At 41.2% G+C, this 17,343-nt stretch overlaps 1 protein-coding gene and 1 long non-coding RNA gene across 9 annotated transcripts in view; both read left to right on the top strand.

Moving 5' to 3' along the window:
• The first annotated feature begins 4,640 nt into the window (after nt 1-4,640).
• Nucleotides 4,641-6,585, top strand: LOC309797257. Its single transcript, XR_014292570.1, has 3 exons — nt 4,641-4,866; nt 4,970-5,028; nt 5,865-6,585. It is a non-coding gene; the product is annotated as an uncharacterized lncRNA (long non-coding RNA).
• Nucleotides 6,586-7,397: 812 nt separating this feature from the next.
• ARMCX5 (armadillo repeat containing X-linked 5) overlaps nt 7,398-17,343 on the top strand; it is a 129,551-nt gene continuing 119,605 nt past the window's right edge. For all 8 annotated transcript variants that reach the window (XR_014292568.1, XR_014292569.1, XM_082610828.1 and 5 more), the window contains exon 1: nt 7,398-8,945. Coding sequence is in view for 6 of the 8 variants with exons in the window: in XM_082610828.1 (XP_082466954.1) it covers nt 7,515-8,945 (1,431 nt within the window). In the remaining 2 variants the exon portion in view is untranslated. The remainder of the gene's footprint in view (nt 8,946-17,343) is intronic.

Raw genomic sequence — 17,343 nt, 5'->3', positions numbered from 1 at the left:
ACACAGATTGCTAACAAACACATGAACAGATGCTCAACATCACTAATCATTAGAGAAATGCAAATGAAAACTACAATGAGCTATGACCTCACACTGGTCAGAATGGCCATCATCAAAAAATCTACAAACAATAAATGCTGGAGAGGGTGTGGAGAAAAGGGAACCCTCTTGCACTTTTGATGGGAATATAAATTGATACAGCCGCAATGGAGAACAGTATGGAGGTTCCTTAAAAAACTAAAAATAGACCTACCATGTGACACAGGAATCCCACTACTGGGCATATATCCTGAGAATTCCATAATTGAAAATGTGTCATGTAGTACAATGTTCACTGCAGCACTATTTACAATAGGCAGGACATGGAAGCAACCTAAGTGTCCATCAACAGATGAATGGATAAAGAAGATGTGACACATATGTACAATGTAATATTACTCAGCCATAAAAAGAAATGAAATTGAGTTGTTAGTTGTAGTGAGGTGGATGGACCTAGAGTCCGTCATACCGAGTGATATAAGTCAGAAAGAGAAAAACAAATACCGTATGCTAACACATATATATGGAATCTAAAAAAAAAGTTTCTGAAGAACCCAGCAGCAGGACAGGAATAAAGACACAGACATAGAGAATGGACTTAAGGACACAGAGAGGGGGAATCATAATCTGGGATGAAGTGAGAGAGTAGCATGGACATACATACACTACCAAATGTAAAATAAGTAGCTAGTTGGAAGCAGCCGCATTGCACAGGGCGATCAGTGCAGTGCTTTGTGACCACCTAGAAGGGAGGGATTGGGAGGGTGAATGGAGACGCGAGAGGGAGGGGATATGGGTATATATGTATATGTATAGCTGATTCACTTTGTTATAAAGCAGAAACTAACACACCATTGTAAAGCAATTATACTCCAATAAAGATGTTAAAAATGATAAAAAAATAAATACTAAATAAATAAAATAGGAGAAATAATAGCGTGTTTTATGCTGCTGGAATGATAACTGATTACAGTGAAATAAACATAATGAAATCATTTTTGGTGAAGATATATGTGTATATTTGTGTATGCATGTGTATGTGTGTGTCTGCATAGACACAGACTGCCACTGATATGTCTGGAAGGATATATACCAAAATGTTAGCAGTATTTATCAGTGTTAGGATATGCAACACCTTTCCTAAAAGTTTTTCTTATAATTACCAATTTTTCTACTGTGAGCATATATAACTTAGGTAATAAAAAATAAGTTAAAGGATAGGGAAAATAGACATTCCCAGAAACTTCAATTTAAAAAATTGCAATAGGACTTCCCTAGTGGCACAGTGGTTAAGAATCTGCCTGCCAATACAGGGGACATGGGTTCGAGCCCTGGTCTGGGAAGATCCCACATGCCGCAGAGCAACTAAGCCTGTGTGCCACAACTACTGAGCCTGTGTGCCACAACTACTGAAGCCCACATGCCTAGAGCCTGTGCTCCACAACAAGAGAAGCCACCGCAATGAGAAGCCCGCACACTGCAATGAAGAGTAGCACCTGCTCGCCGCACCTAGAGAAAGCCTGCGCGCAGCAACGAAGACCCAATGCAGCCATAAATTAATTAATTAATTAATTTTTAAAAATGCAATAGAAAAGAAGTTAAATGATTTTCAGTACAAAGAACATTTCTAAAGCAGCATATGAATTCAGTTAAGAGTATAATCATGAGAACTATCTCACCATTCTTTGTTTCCTCCGATGGAAGGACCAAAATCTGGGACCACCCTAAAACAAAAAAGATGCCTAAAAAATAGAAAGCTTATCTTCTGTAATCATTATTTTCAATGGCTACCCTTTCTGCTCTTTGGATATGTTCTAAGTATCAAGAGTGCTGTTACACATCACACTTCTATATGTATCCAGATACAGTCTCCACGATGGAAAGCAAAATTATCTTTAATAGTAGTAATAGTGTCCATACAGCATTTATTATGGACTTACCCAGTAAAATAGATTGTGAATCTTACAGGAGAAATGTGTAGTTTAGGGCCTCTTGGAAGTTTGTCCTTCAAATCTGGAGGATAAACCATCTACCCTCATTAATTTCAGAATTGGAAACATTTCTAAGACAATCAGTGGGCCTTTCTCACTGTCTTTTACTAATATGGTGGCCTGGTTTAGAATCTAAGTGTGTAAGTCTGAGGATTTGGAGCATTTCTAAGAATATGTGGTGTGTTTTAAATATCCTCTGATTATAAGGCATATTTTATTTAAGTTAAAATTTATTTTTGAGTAGTTATTATAAATATGAGGTTAGAAATTTGAAAAGCACACACAAAAGTTCATACAAGTAAGCCTCCAAGTCTCTTTCACATATTTGTCTATCAATAGGTTACCCTCCAAAAGAGGTAAACCACTAACAATGTATAAGGATGCCAGTTTTCCCACCTTTTCTCCAATCCGATTTGTTTCCAAACTTCTTGTTCTTTGCCAATATGATTGATGAGAAACAATATATCATTGTAATTATAATTTGCACTTCTGTTATTATCAATGAGATGAAACATTTTCTCATACATTTAAGAAATGTTGATTTGTCTTTTTTATGAACAATCTGTTCATATATTTGCTTATTTTTCTAATGGATTGTTGGTCACGGGTCTTTTCTTTATGATTTCATAGGGGTTTGCTATATATTAAGGAGCTTAGTAAGGCATAGTTTCAAGCATGAAAAGAAGACAGAAAAGGAAAAATAAAACCTATCAAATCTAAATTGCGTGTATCCTCCCAAATGTTCATTGCAAAATGTGATATTAAGATTCTCCAGGTTTCTTTCCAAAATGTATTTTTAAAAAATATTTGCTTCCTTCCTCCTTTGAAAATTATACACAGAGCATCTCCCATGTGGCAGACTCTAGGCTAAGCCTTGGGGTTACAGACTTCAAAGACAAAGACAAACCTAGAGATAGGCCTTGATCTGCAAACAGTAGAAGGTGCCGTGGAATTTTCATGACTCAATGGCCCCTCACTTTTTTCAACTTGGAATGGAAAATCCAAAACATTTTATATATTCACGGAGAATGAGCATATGCATTCATTAGGCAGGATGTAGTGGTGAGAGAAGTCAGGAGAGCAGCTAGGATCTCCCTTGAGAAGTGCATGGGTAATGTCCCTTTTTCCTTAGAGAGGACAGTGAAGCCAGGACCCGCCCTACCTGGTGCCTGACACCTGGCTATGGGATGAGAGACAGGGAGGACTGTCTGAGCCTGTGCGGGTCCTGAGAGGGAAAGGCCCTCTTTCCTGAGCAACTGCAGGGGCGGCGCAATGGCAAAGTGTGCTATTGTGCTACCACTGCGACTGAGAAAATGGCAGTGTGGCAGAGAGGGTGACGACACTGGTGCAGACAGGTGGTTTGTTTCCTCAGGCCAGAGGTCCATCTAGGGCTGCCTTCCCGTAGAAGAGGGGCAGTGGCTCGGCCTCCACGGGCGCCGCCTCCCACCTTCCTCCCGTCCGTGATCCCAGGGACAGTGAAAGCAGAACTGGGGAGGGCTGCCCAGAACCTCCGGGGTGGTCTGGCCTCAAATCGCCTTTCCTCTTCCAGCCTCCTTTTCTGATATTTCCTCTACCTCATCTGACTTTTTGTGCAGGCAATATGGTGGGTCAGGCGTAAAAAGGGCCCCACAACAAGATAGTTTGGCATTTAATCCCTTCTCACTTTAGTGCTGCTTTCCTAACTCTCTTCCACTTCATCTTCCATTTTAGGTGACAAATAAGGAAACCCTGTGGTGGGGGTGTGGGGTGGGAGGTGGCTCAAGAGTACAAAGATATTTGAGATTCATCCTCTTCCATGAGTACAGAGTTGTTTTCCACATACCCATGCTCAGGCTCCTGCATGTTTAGGTGCAGAAAATATCGTGGGCATCAGGAGGGGAGGCAGGGCATAAGAATGCCTTATGTACACAACGGGGTAGTTTGGTATTAATATGCTTCTCTCCGTCCATCTGTGCTTTCCCTATATTCTCATCCCACCTTACCTTCGACTATTTCTGTGCAAGAAATACGGTAGGCAATAAGGGCGAGAAACTTAGAGGAGAAGAACAAGAAAAGACTAAGGTGTTTGATATTGATCAGCAAGTCGGACCAGAGCAGCTTTCCAGACGCCCCGCCCCGCCCCTGCCCTTTAGTTCAAAAGGCTGATTGCTGAGAAGGGCGGTTTGAAGGGGTTTCTATCATAAAGGGGACGCATAGTTTTTGGCATAGATCAGAATTTACCTTCCTCTTTCAGTCTTGAGCCTCCTTCCTGACCTTCTTACCTCGGCCCCCTCCCCCAACCCACCCACTACAGCAGCCCGCTTTCTGGAGAAGGGAATTTGTAACAACTATATTTTGGTATTCGTCCGCCTTATCAGGCCGAAGCGGATTCACTGATGTCACCTCCCGAAACCCGTATACATTTCAGTTCAGGGGAAAAGATTGTAGGTTTGGGGTGGAGGAGCTCCCTAACAGAGGGGAACTAATACCGAGACCCTTTGGTTTAGTTGGCTTCTCTCCGTCCAGCGCTGCTTTCTAAAAATCCAGACCCCGCCCCTGCCCACTCCAGTACCGAAACAGCCAGGGTAGGCGGGACGGAGCTCGCCGACAGAGAAAGCGGCGCTATGCAAGGCCTGGTATCACTCCGCTTCCGTGAGGCCGGATCGTCTTCAACTCCCCTCGAGCTGCTCGGTTTTGGTTCTGGGGACGTGGAGAGACAAAGTCTGCGGAGGAAAAGGTAGCTGTTAAAAGAGTCACTAGGAGCGGGTCCCTGAGGCGTCCTGGGGGCGGTAAGGAGAAGGAAATTCCAGAAAGTTACAGTCGTTTGCCAGTTACGGCCCTTCATCTGATAAAGCAGGTATCTCGTTATGAATCCGCCGTGCCGGGCCAAACCCCAAACATAGTCGCCGCCATTGTCTCGTGTCCTTGTATCCGTCTGACTCTCCGTCCCTCTTTCTTAGGGCTCGGCACCCCTCGAGGCAAGGAAATGAGAAAACTGCCTCTCATCCAAGCAGAGCAGGTCAGTGAGAAGGCGGGCATTGCTTGGGAGTGTGGATACGGGTGTCAGAGATGAACGTGGGAGATTTGACTTGGTCATGGGGCGCGGGTGGTGAGAGGGAGAGAGGGACATGGGTCATTTGAGCGGCACGCAATGATAAATTAAAAATGATCTGCCTCTTGCTAGCTTGATTTCCAGACACTGCCCTCCCCCCACCCACCATGTTTGGGGAGGGAAAGGAGTGTAGTAGCGGCTTCTAGCGGAGAAATGGTGGATTACATTAATAGGAGGAGGGGCTGCTGCTGTCTGTGAGAGCAGTGGTCTGGGGAGCCCTGAGAGGGAAAGAGTGTAAAAGGAGGTTGTGTTTGATAATCAAGGCCCTGGATTAGAAAAGGGTCTCCTGTCCTGGTTACTAGGCTAACTATTAATAACCAAGTCTCTCCCACTGTCTTTCATTGGGTCGTTGAGTATGTATCATGCGTTTATATGTGTAGGTCTGTTTCTGCATTTGCGGTACTGTATGTTTCTGTAAAGACCGGTAGGGGGCAGTGAACCTCAAAGGGTATAAGAAAAAGAAAATTGGCTTAATTTCTGTAGAGAGGTCAGTGCTTGAATGTGGTAGATGGCTAAGACTAGAGCAGGTAGGGATCTAGGGAAAATTCCAGATCTCCTTTCTGCCAGCTTTCCAAACAGCCCTCCCTTATTCCCATTGTGTTAAAGAAAATGATAGACTTTGGGGAGAAAAAGGAAACACAAGAACTTAGATGAAATTTGGAAATCATACTTTTCATTTATTTTGAAGCCAATTTCCATGGTTTGAGCATTCCATCCCTACTAACACCACCACTCTCTTGCAGCGATTTTTGAGTTGTCTCTGCAGGGGAATTGTCATGTCAGACTTTGAGAATGGAGCAGAGAAGCTTGGAGATTTGGGGGAGGGGAGGAAGAAAGAGAGAAATTTTTGGCAATCAGGTACTTGTATCCAGAAAGGATCAGTGTCCTACGTGCTGATCTCTACCAAGGGCTCGGTCTCCATTGTCTCTATTTATTTATTTATCTCTGCATTTGTGGATCTTTGCGTGTAGGTCTGTCCTTGGGTCTGTGGAACTCTAAGTTGTTGTGAAGGCCTGTAAATGGTAACCCAACTTGAAGCTAGGAAATAATGAAGAAGAGAAATGTGTCCTGTATCTGTTTAGATTGGTGTGAGGGTACAGTGATTGAGATAGAGAATTCTATCTCTTCTGTTTTGCCAGTTTACTAACCCGTTTGGTCCCCTGCTGACTTAGTTGGGAGCCTTCCTAAGCTTTGGGGGTATAGAAGGGTAATACCTGCTTTTATTACTTCCCACTTGGTTTTCCTATTCTTATGCTTCACCCCAGCCCATTTTTGAAACAGGGAAATGCCTGGGCAGTCACTGAAGTGGAAAATGGTGGGAAACAGGGAGGAGGAGCAGTCCTGAAGCAGGCAATGGGGGAAGGGACCAGAAGGAGGGAAACACTAGACAAACTACATATATAGGGACCAGGGACCAAGATCAGTCTAACAAGAGATCAGTTTCCAATCCTCCTGTTTGTTTATTTGTCCATAGATCTGCCTTTAGGTCTGCTGTAGGGCTTGTCATCATTGGAAGCAAGGAAAAGAGGAGAAAATTACTCCAGATCAGAGAAGGTTAGTGTATGTGGAGACTTCCTCAGGAGACCTGTAGGATGAAGTAGTGGAGATCTGCTTGGGTGCAGTAGGGGCAGAGAGCCAGTCTAGGGATTCTTCAGTCTCTCTCACTCCCATTCAGCTTTTCCACTCTCCATACTCTTGTTTTGTGTCTGGGAAAAAGATCGGTTGCAACTACAGTAGTAGGGAGCATGAAATGAAGGGAGAAGGAGTTTGCTAATTATCGACCTTTTACACTTAGCACTGAATTTTCATACTTTCCTGTCTTTCTGTGCTAATCAACATGAGCAAAAAGTTGGAAAAAACTCAAAGCCCCATTTCCTTCCTCCACCCCTAGGTCCAACTTCAGTGGCAGATCTGGTGGCCTTGGAGTGGCTGAAGACCACCACCCTCCACAGGGCTGCGCTCAGGCACACAGCCATCCTTCCCTTCCCTGAGTGAGCTTCCTCTGCATGTTGTTTATATCACTGGCAGAGCCTATAGTTGGAAAGGGGGCTGAGTGACAACTGGACTTTGTATGAAAATACCAACTTGGGAGAGACCTTCAGTCAAGGCTGAGACGGGGGTGGGGATACATAACTTGGCCTTGCCTTTAACTTGGATCATGACTGGCTTTGAGGCTAAGGCAAGGGCAGAGGAGGGGCTGGGGCTGGCCTGAAAGCTGGAATCTGTGGCCCTGCCAACACTAGAGCCAAGGCTAAGATCCAAGCCAAGGCAGTGGCTGAGGCAGAATCGGAAACAGGACCAGTGACCCAGGCCAAACCTGGGGATGGAGCAGTGGCCAGGACACAGGCAGTGACCTACGCTGAGGCCGTGCCTTGACAAGGGAAGTGAGCAAGATGGAAGCTAAAACTAAGACTAGAGTTGTGGCTGAGACTAAGGCAGACCCCCCTACAGAACCTGGTATAGTGTCCCAAACCAAGTCAAAGGCCATGCCTAAGTCCAGGGTCAGTGCTGTGACCAAGTATGAAGTCAAGGCTGGTGCTGGAAGTGAAGCCAATATCAGGTCCTTTGCTAAGGCTGATGATAAAGACAATACTGGTTCCAGGTCCCAGAGAAGGAGAGAGGCCAGCATCAAGTTGAGGGTGAGGGACAGAGCTGGTATTGTAATTGAGTCCAGTGATGAGGCTGAAGAAAATGTCTGCTCTTGGTTTTGGACTGGAGAAGAGCCTAGTGTAGGATCCTGGTTCTGGCCTGAAGAAGAGACCCCTTTTCAAGTGTATAAGCCTCCACGTAAGATCCAGGAAAAGCCCAAGCCCACACCCAAACCCGAACTTACTATAAAGCAAAAAGCGGCAGCATGGTCAAGGGCCAGGTTTTGTGTCCTAGTCCCAGTAGAGGGAGGGGAGCGATCCTTGCCTCCAGAAGGGAACTGGACTCTGGTTGAGACCTTGATTGAAACTCCTCTGGGGATTCGGCCTCTGACCAAGATCCCACCCTATAATGGGCCTTACTTCCAGACCTTAGCTGAGCTCAAAAAACAGGTTAAGTATAGGGAAAAGTATGGACCCAATCCAAAAGCCTGCCGCTGCAAATCACGTGTTTTTAGTTTAGAGCCTAAAGAGTTTGATAAACTCGTTGCCCTACTTAAGTTAACTAGGGATCCTTTCATTCATGAAATAGCTACAATGATAATGGGTATCAGTCCTGCTTATCCATTTACCCAAGATATAATTCATGATGTAGGTATTACTGTTATGATTGAAAACTTGGTCAATAATCCCAATGTTAAAGAACACCCTAGACCTTTAAATATGGTGGATGACAACTCTAAGTCTTCTGGAGAACCAAAAACAGGGCAGTCATATGTAAACCAAGTTTGTAAGGACATAATCTCTTATCCTTTGAACTCCCCTGAGCAACTGGCTGGACTAAAATTATTAGTGCAGCTGAGTGTAAAATTTGAGGACCACCATATGATTGTCAGTTACATTCCAGATTTCCTCACCTTGTTAAGCAAGGGAAGTGGCAAAACCAAGTTTTATGTTTTAAAAGTGTTTTCGCGCTTGTCTAAAAATCAAGCCAATACAAGAGAACTGATCAGTGCCAAAGTACTGTCATCATTGGTTGCGCCCTTTAACAAAAATGAGTCAAAGGCCAATATTCTTAATATCATTGAAATATTTGAGAATATAAATTTCCAATTCAAAAAGAAGGTGAAGCTATTTACCAAGGAAGAGTTCACTAAATCTGAACTTATTTCCATATTCCAGGAAGCAAAAGAGTTTGGTCAGAAACTACAAGACTTAGCAGAGCACAGTGATCCTGAGGTGAGAGATAAAGTTATACGATTAATACTCAAACTCTGAATAGCCGTATGTTCTCACAAAGCCTTGAATAATTTTTTGGTGTTGTAATATAAAATGAATGCATATTATAAGTTCAATATTTATGCCATCTGTGCTGATTGAAGGAGCCAGTTTTGTGGATACCAAATGATCTTGAGAGCTTGAATGTTTGTTGATTTTTATTGTGCTATATAAATTAAGATATTTTTAGTATTTCTGCAATATGACCTAATAATGAACTTATTCATCCTGAGTAAACTATACTTTTGTGCTTTATATTGACATAACTGTATTCATTTAATACTTCATTTACATGTAAATAAAGTTGCATGCTAAAACTGGTGAAAACATTGTCCTAGTTCTTCAGTTGAAGTCTAGTCAGAGGGATAAAGCACAAGTAACAGAATAATAAAGAGCACTGTCTGTGTCTGTAGTGGGGTACAAACAAAACAAGTTTACATTGAAAGATCATTTAGTTTCAGCATGTTCAAAGAGTAGAATCACCCTGTACACAAGAAGACAGGACTGTGCTACTGGCTGACATCTGGGCAGACCTGGGGAAAGGGGTGAAGACATAGACTTAGGAGTAAAGGAACACAGATGCTTTCATTCCAGTCTGAGTCCCAGAACTTGTGCTCAGCCTTTCACATAAGATGTCCCATCAGGATATCTTGAAGCTTTTTAACCTCCAAGAAAATTCCTGGTTCTCATTCCCATTTAGCAAAGCCATGGAAGTGTGGTTCTAAAAGGACCTAGTCCCACTGTACCCTCAACAGCCAGGTACCCCATCTTGGGGTACCAAGTTTACTGCTTCATCTGAGGCTCCCTCACCCTGTATTCCTGGGTCTCAGAGGAGGGCCTTTCTAGGGTCTAACTACAAAAATTGCTTCATGGAAAATCTCATTTGCCCCATCTTTATGACTGTTTGCTCTCATACTTGCTTTTGTTTGCTGACCAATGCTTTGGACTTGGTGATTTGCACCTATGCTTGATGACAGTGCCCTGTTTGTGCTGATCCCTTTTGATTAGAGCTCAGCTCTGTGAGACAGCCACAGGAGACCAAAGTCCTTTAGGAGTGTGCGGTTAGGAAGAAATTAATTCCCCTAATCCCACTATCCTATTTATTTGTACAGTTTACAGAGCTGAAGCCATGTTGTCTATACTACCTCAGCTCCTCCTGTTTATACCTAACAAAAGCTAAGTTCTGGTTAAGAGATTGTGGCATAGAATGCCCGAGTTTAGATTGGGATTTGGGGTCACCTCTGCCTCTGCTACCCTCTGTCTCCTTTGCTGTTATCATTCCTCTTTCCTTAACTGCCCAGAATTGGGAAATTGGGTATTGAGAAATACAGTGTACAAATACTGGTCTTTCTATTGAGCTTCCTCTCTCTCCTAACTTTTTAAGTGTTTGGGGGAAGGCCTAAACCTACAAATCTCAACAAGGTGTCATGTACCCCTAGTTTTAGCAGCTATCTTTAGTTTAATTTCTGTTGAGGTCAAATCTGAAACTATCTTCTGTATATCTAGGAGTTAAAATGAAAGACAACCAGCCACATTTGTGCATTAAGGGTGAAAAAATGTAGATAGGCTTTTTGCAACATACGGTTGCAACTTAGATGATTTTTGGTGTTCTTTATAACTTGTTTTTAATCCACAAAACTCCCATAGTCTGGAATTCCAGCTGTGGGTACTGCTTTCAGAATTGGGGATCTTCACAGTACAATTGGACCAGACCCTTTGGAAATATTCTGTGTCTCAAATGCCCTATGGAGCACACATTTAATCAGTTGATGGCTGTGGAATTTTCCATTAGTTAAAGAGAAGGGTGAGTTTGGGGTATGTAGGTGTTTGTATCAAAGCAAGAAGCTGATGGTCTGTCCTTGAGTAGGAATTATGGAAGACAGAGTCAGTTCCCAAATTGTTCCTGGGGTGTACTCAAAGTCAAAACCCCATTGCTCATCTCTTGTTTCATGTCCTTTTCTGGAAAAATAATTCAGGCAAGCCCATGTAGTATCAGGGCTGATCCAGATGTTGCTTGTCTCAATATGTTGCTGGCTGGGGGTAAAAATCAGTGTAGATTTCTCATGTTTCCCGTCATCAAGGCAGGAAATCTTCCTGCAACACAACTGGACTATTAGCACCTACCGACCCTTTGCTGGGCCCTCAATTTAATTAATTAATTAATTATCTATCTATCTATCCTCAATTTTAAATGAGGAACTTTCAGGGGAATCCATCTATATAATATCACCAAATTCCCTAGCAAGTCTTTCAAGGCTCTATATCCTTCAGCATATTTTCATTGTCCCCATTATATCCCACCTGCATTCAAGCCACATGGGACTTCAGGCTCTCTGAAGCACCTTAGGTGAGAAATCCTCATCCAGAACTAATGATTCATCCCTCAGTGAGCCAGTGACCAAGTACAAAAAGCTTTTAGAGGAGGGACACAGTATCATCCGTCAGTTTTCATAACAGATAATTTCTTCTGAGTCAAAACTAGTCTGGTATGAAAGACAAAAACTTCTGTGGCTGTCATCCCTTGGTGTATAAATCTCAAGTGGATAAGAAACAAGACGAAATGGCTCAAAGGTTGTGCCTCTTCCATTTGAGCCTCCTGTTAAAGTAATGTCATTTTTCTGGTATACCAAGAACAATGGTAGGAACTTTTATAATTCACATAAATACATTAATGTCATTATATATATAGTAAAGTTTTGAAATACAATATTAAAATTACCAGAGATAGCATAGATGAACAACTCTATTAAGTGAAAAGCTTTACAATTAATTCCCTCTCCCTTTCTCTTCATTCTGCAAGAAACCCATGGCTCCACTATACAGAAAAATATATTTTCTTTTTGGGACTGTTGTGGCCACCCCTCAGAGACAGAATACACTATCACCCAAGATTTGGTTCAGATGCCGATACTGATGATGTCACACACATACACACACCAAAACAGAATGAAAAGTTATTACTCAGTAATGAGTGTGTGTATCTTCTTTGTCCGTTCATCTATTGATGGACATCTAGGTTGTTTCCACATCTTGGCTATTCTAAATAATGCCACAGTGAGTATAGGGGTGCACATATCTTTTCAAATTAGTGTTTTTGTTTTCTTTGGGTAAATACTCAGAAGTGGAGTTGCTGGATGGTATGCTAGTTCTATTTTTAATTTTTTGAGGAACTTCCATACTGTTTTCTTCCATAGTGGCTGCACCAGTTTACATTCCCACCAACAGTGCATGAGGGTTCCCTTTTCTCCACATCCTCGCCAACATGTTACTTCTTGTCTTTTTGATAATAGCCTTCCTAACAGGTATGGGGTGATATCTCATTGTGGTTTAGATCTGCATTTTCCTGATGATTAGTGATGTTGAACATCTTTTCATGTGTCTATTGGCCATCTGTCTGTCTTCTTTAGAGAAATGTCTATTCAGGTTCTCTGCCCATCTTTTAATTGGATTGTTCATTTTTCTTTTTTTATATTGAGTTGTGTGATTTATTTATAATTTGGATATTAACCTCATATTGGATATATCATTTGCAATTATTTTCTGCCATTCAGTAGGTTGTCTTTTCGTTCTGTTGATGGTTTGCTAAGTGAAATAAATCAGACAGAGAAAGACAAGTACCATATGAGCTCACTTATATGTGGAATCTAAAAAACAAAACAAACAAAACAAAATGGAAACAGTGGGAGTTCCTTGGTGGCCTAGTGGTTAGGACTCTGGGATTTCAGTGCTGTGGCCCAGGTTCAATTCCTGGTCAGGGAACTGAAATCCTGTAAACTGCATGGCCAAAAAAAAAAAAAAAAAAAGAAAAAGAAAACAAAAAGAAACCCTGGAAAAACATGAACAGACTTACAGATACAGGGAGCAAATTTGTGGTTGCCAGAGGGGAGGGGGGTGGGGGATTACGGGGCAGTAGATGAAGAGGGTTAAGAGATACAAACTTTCAGTCATAAAATAAGTCATGGAGATGTAATATACAGCATAAAGAATAGAGTCAATAATACTGTAATAATTTTGTATGGTGACAGATGGTTACTGGACTTGTAGTGATCATTTCATAATGTATTTAATTGTTGGATCACTATGTTGTACACCTGACACTAACATAATATTGTCTCAACTATACTTTAATAAAAATAAATGAATAAATAAAATACACTGGAATAAAAACAAGGAATAACAAACCAAAAATGCAATAATACTGGCATTTAAAAAATTCTTTGACTTTATGTTTTAGAGCAGTTTTAGGTTTATAGAAAAATTAAGCAGATAGTACAGAGAGCTCCCCTATACTACTACTTTGTTTTTTAAGGGCACTCAGTATATAGTGTAGACATTGCCCTCCATTCTTTTTAAAAAAAAATAATTAATTAATTAATTTTTGTCTGTGTTGGGTCTTCGTTTCTGTGCAAGGGCTTTCTCTAGTTGCAGCAAGTGGGGGCCACTCTTCATTGCAATGCGCGGGCCTCTCACTATCACAGCCTCTCTTGTTGCGGAGCACAGGCTCCAGACGCGCAGACTCAGTAGTTGTGGCTCACAGGCTTAGTTGCTCCGCGGCATGTGGGATCCTCCCAGACCAGGGCTCGAACCCGTGTCCCCTGCATTGGCAGGCAGATTCTCAACCACTGTGCCACCAGGGAAGCCCTATACTACTACTTCTTCTCCACCACCTCCTTTCCCTACACACAGTTTCCCATATTATTAGCCTCTTGCATTAGTGTGATATATTTGTTACAGTTGACGAATGAATATTGATACATTATTACTAACTAAAGTCCCTAGTGTATATTAGGGTTCACCCTTTGTACTGTACATTTCTATGGTTTTTAAAAACTTATGGTAAAATAACATATAAGGTTTGCCATTTTAACCAATTTTATGTGTATAATTCAGTGACATTAAGTACATTTACACTGTCATTTAACCATCATCAATATCAGTCTCCAGAACTTTTTTTTTATCATCCCAAACTGAAACTCTGTATCCATTAAACAATAACTTCCCACTACCCACTCTGATCAGACCCTTGTGAGCACTATTCTATTTTCTATCTCTACAAATTTGACAGATCTAGATACAATGTATCTAGAATGTATTTATAATATTTGTTACTTTGTGTCTGGCTGTTTCATATAGCATAATATTTTCAAAGTTCATCCTTGTAGCATGTATCAAAATTTTATTTCTTTTTAAGACTGAATAACATTTCATTGTTTGTATATACCACATTTTGTGTATCTGTACATCTGTCAATGGACATTTTGGTTGTTTCCAATTCTTGGCTGTTGTGAATCATGCTGCTAAGAACATTGGTGGTACAAATACCTGTTCGAGCCCTTGCTTTCAATTATTTTGGGTAAATAACTAGAAGTGGAATTGTTACGTCATATGGTAATTCTATGTTTAATTTTTTTGAAGAACTGACATACTGTTTTCCACAGTCACTGAATCATTTTTCATTCACATCAGAAATGCACATGGGTATCAATTTCTCCACATCCTTGCCAACATTTGTTATTTTCTGTGTTTTGATAATACCCATCTTAATGTGTGTGAGGTGGTATCTCATGGTTTTGCTTTGTATTTCCCTAATGACTAGTGATGTTGTGCATCTTTTCATGTGCTTATTGGCCATTTACATACCTTCTTTGAAAAAAATGTCTATTTGAGGCCTTTGCCCTTAAAAATAAATCCTTAAAAATAGGGTTGTTTGGCTTTTTTGTTATTGTTGTTAGGTTTTAGGAGTCCTTTAAATATTCTTGATATTAACCTGTTATCATATATTATGATTTGCAAGTATTTTCTCCCATTCTATGGCTTGCCTTTTCACTGTCTTGAAAGGGTCTTTTGATGCACATAAGTTTTTAATTTTGACAAAGTCCAATTTATCTTTTTTGGTGTTTTGGTGTCCTATCCAAGAAATCATTGCCAAACTCAATGCCATAAAGTTCTTTCCTATGTTTTCTTCTAAGAGTTTCAAAATTTTAGCTCTTGAGTTTGTCATTGTTCCATTTTGAGTTAATTTTAGTATGTGGTATAAGGTAAAGCTCCAAATCCATTCTTTTGCATGTGGATATCCAGTTTTCCCAATACCATTTCTAGAAAAGAATGTCCATTTACCATTGAATGATCTTGGTACCCTTGTCAAAAATCATTTGGCCACATATGCAAGGGTTTATTTCATGGCTCTTTATTCTGTTTCACTGGTTTATATGTCTATCTTTATGTTGGTACCATACTGTTTAGATTGCTGTAGTTATTGTAGTAAGCTTTGTGTGATGTTGTGATTTATAAGTAATATAATTGGTCATTCAGAGGACCAAAATATATTTCTCATATATATTTGGTCTCCATCCATGGTTCCTGGCTCACAGCTCCTGAAACCCTTGAAATTTCCTGAATGATAAGAGCAATGGGAGCCGTTTTGTCATAATATTCGGTCTCTTGTCCTCAGTTTCTAAAATCCACTTCAGAACCATTATGGTGAAACAGGTGTTTTATTACTCATAACAAGCCTTTTTCCACCACAACTGGGTTTATGTCAATGAGGTGACTTACGGAAAGCACCAAAGATGGTGTTCGTCACCGGAGGAACCAACTCTGTGATTAGAAGGTCGTAATATTCAGTCGAAACACCCCCTATTACTTCCTGGGAGGGGAGAGAGGCTAGAAGTTGAATCAACGACCAGTGGCCAATGATTTAATCAATCATGCCTATGTAATGAAGCCTCTGTTAACATCCAAAATGATGGGGTTTGCAGAGCTTTTGAGTTGGAGAACATGGGGAGATTCTGGGACAGTGGAGCACTGGGAGAGCATGGAAGCTCTGTACCCATTCTCCATACCTTGCCCTATGTATCCATTTGGCTGTTTCTGAATTACATCCTTTGGTAATAAACCAGTAATCTGGTAGGTAAAATGTTTCTCTGAATTCTGTAAGCCACTCTAGCAAATTAATTGAAATCAAGGAGGAAGCCATAGGAATCTCTAATTTATAGCCAGGTGGTAGCTGGCTAGCCGTACAGGTAGCAACCTGGATTCGCAGTTGGCATCTGAAGTCCAAGGAGGGGGTCATGGAAACCTCCAATCTGTAGTTGGTCGGTCAGAAGCACAAGTAACACCCTGGGCTTGAGACTGACATTTGAAGTGGAGAGCAGTCTTGTGGGACTCAGCCCCTGACCTGTGGACTCTGATACTCTCTCTGGGTAGATAGTGTCATAATTAAGTTTAATCATAGGACACCTTGCTGGCATTTGAGAATTGTTGTTGTAGGAAACTATCTTCCCCCCAACACCCCAACACACACACATTGGAATTGGGTTCAGAACCACTTTAGTTGGTGTCAGAGAAGTGGGATTTGCTAGAAAGCCCTGGCTCACATAAACATGTAGTTTGGGAAAAGAAAGGATGAAAGGGTGGGGGTTGAGGAACCTTTGATTCATGGTCGTGCATGGTATGGAGCAACAGCTGTGCTACAATCCATTACTAAGGGTAAAAGTTACCAATGGAATTTAGGGATGGATCTGTTGATGAAAAATTGAAAAATTGACAGTCTAAGAAAGAAATAGAAAATTTTATTTGAGACAACCTGAGGAGTATAACTAGGAAGGCAGACTTTCAGAAAGCTCTGAGGACTGTTCCACCTGTTAGAGGTCAAAGCACAATTATACACATTTTTGAGACAAAGGATTATATGTCAAGTGATGTATTGACAGTTTACACAATCTGGATCTGCATGTACAAAGTGAGTAGGGGGCCATCATGACCCCTTACAAGATTAAGAAGGAAGGTTATCTCCTAGGGAGGTCTGGTTAGTGCAGATGCACAGAGGGAGGAAGCCCAAAGGGGCAGAGAAAAATTTTATGTTTAAATTTTTCTTGTCTTGCCATAAAATATGAATTTTATTTCATCAACTCCAACTCCTGGGGAGTTGTCTCACTGGATGAATAAGGAAATGGAGACTAATAAGAAAGAGGTAAAATATACAATCCCTTGGTAATTGTTATCTGTTAATAGCTAAACTAAAAGTAAAAGAGAGTGCTGGATCAGACCCTGATGCTAGACCAAGCTCAGATTTCAGTGAGTCTGAGCTTCAGCCACTAGCTTCACAGCTGCCCCCACTCCAAGGTAAAAATTATTCAGGGGCAACAGAAAGTACCTCTAAGACCTCTGGTCACCAAGAAGGTAGTCATTGTAGGGTGAGGGGAAAACCAAGAAACTATTGAAACCAGAGGACATAGTGTGAAGGAGTTGTTTTATTTGGTAGATTGATATCATCAGTTTACTGAGGAACCTTTACTGAAATAAATTGTGAGAGTGACTAATTTAGGAGCTGTGTCTTTGGTTTTGAGTGCTGCAGAAT

This window comes from Mesoplodon mirus, assembly GCF_964341445.2.
Source record: "Mesoplodon mirus genome assembly, chromosome: X".
Lineage (NCBI taxonomy): Eukaryota > Metazoa > Chordata > Mammalia > Artiodactyla > Ziphiidae > Mesoplodon > Mesoplodon mirus.
This window is presented reverse-complemented; position numbering and strand designations above follow the sequence as displayed.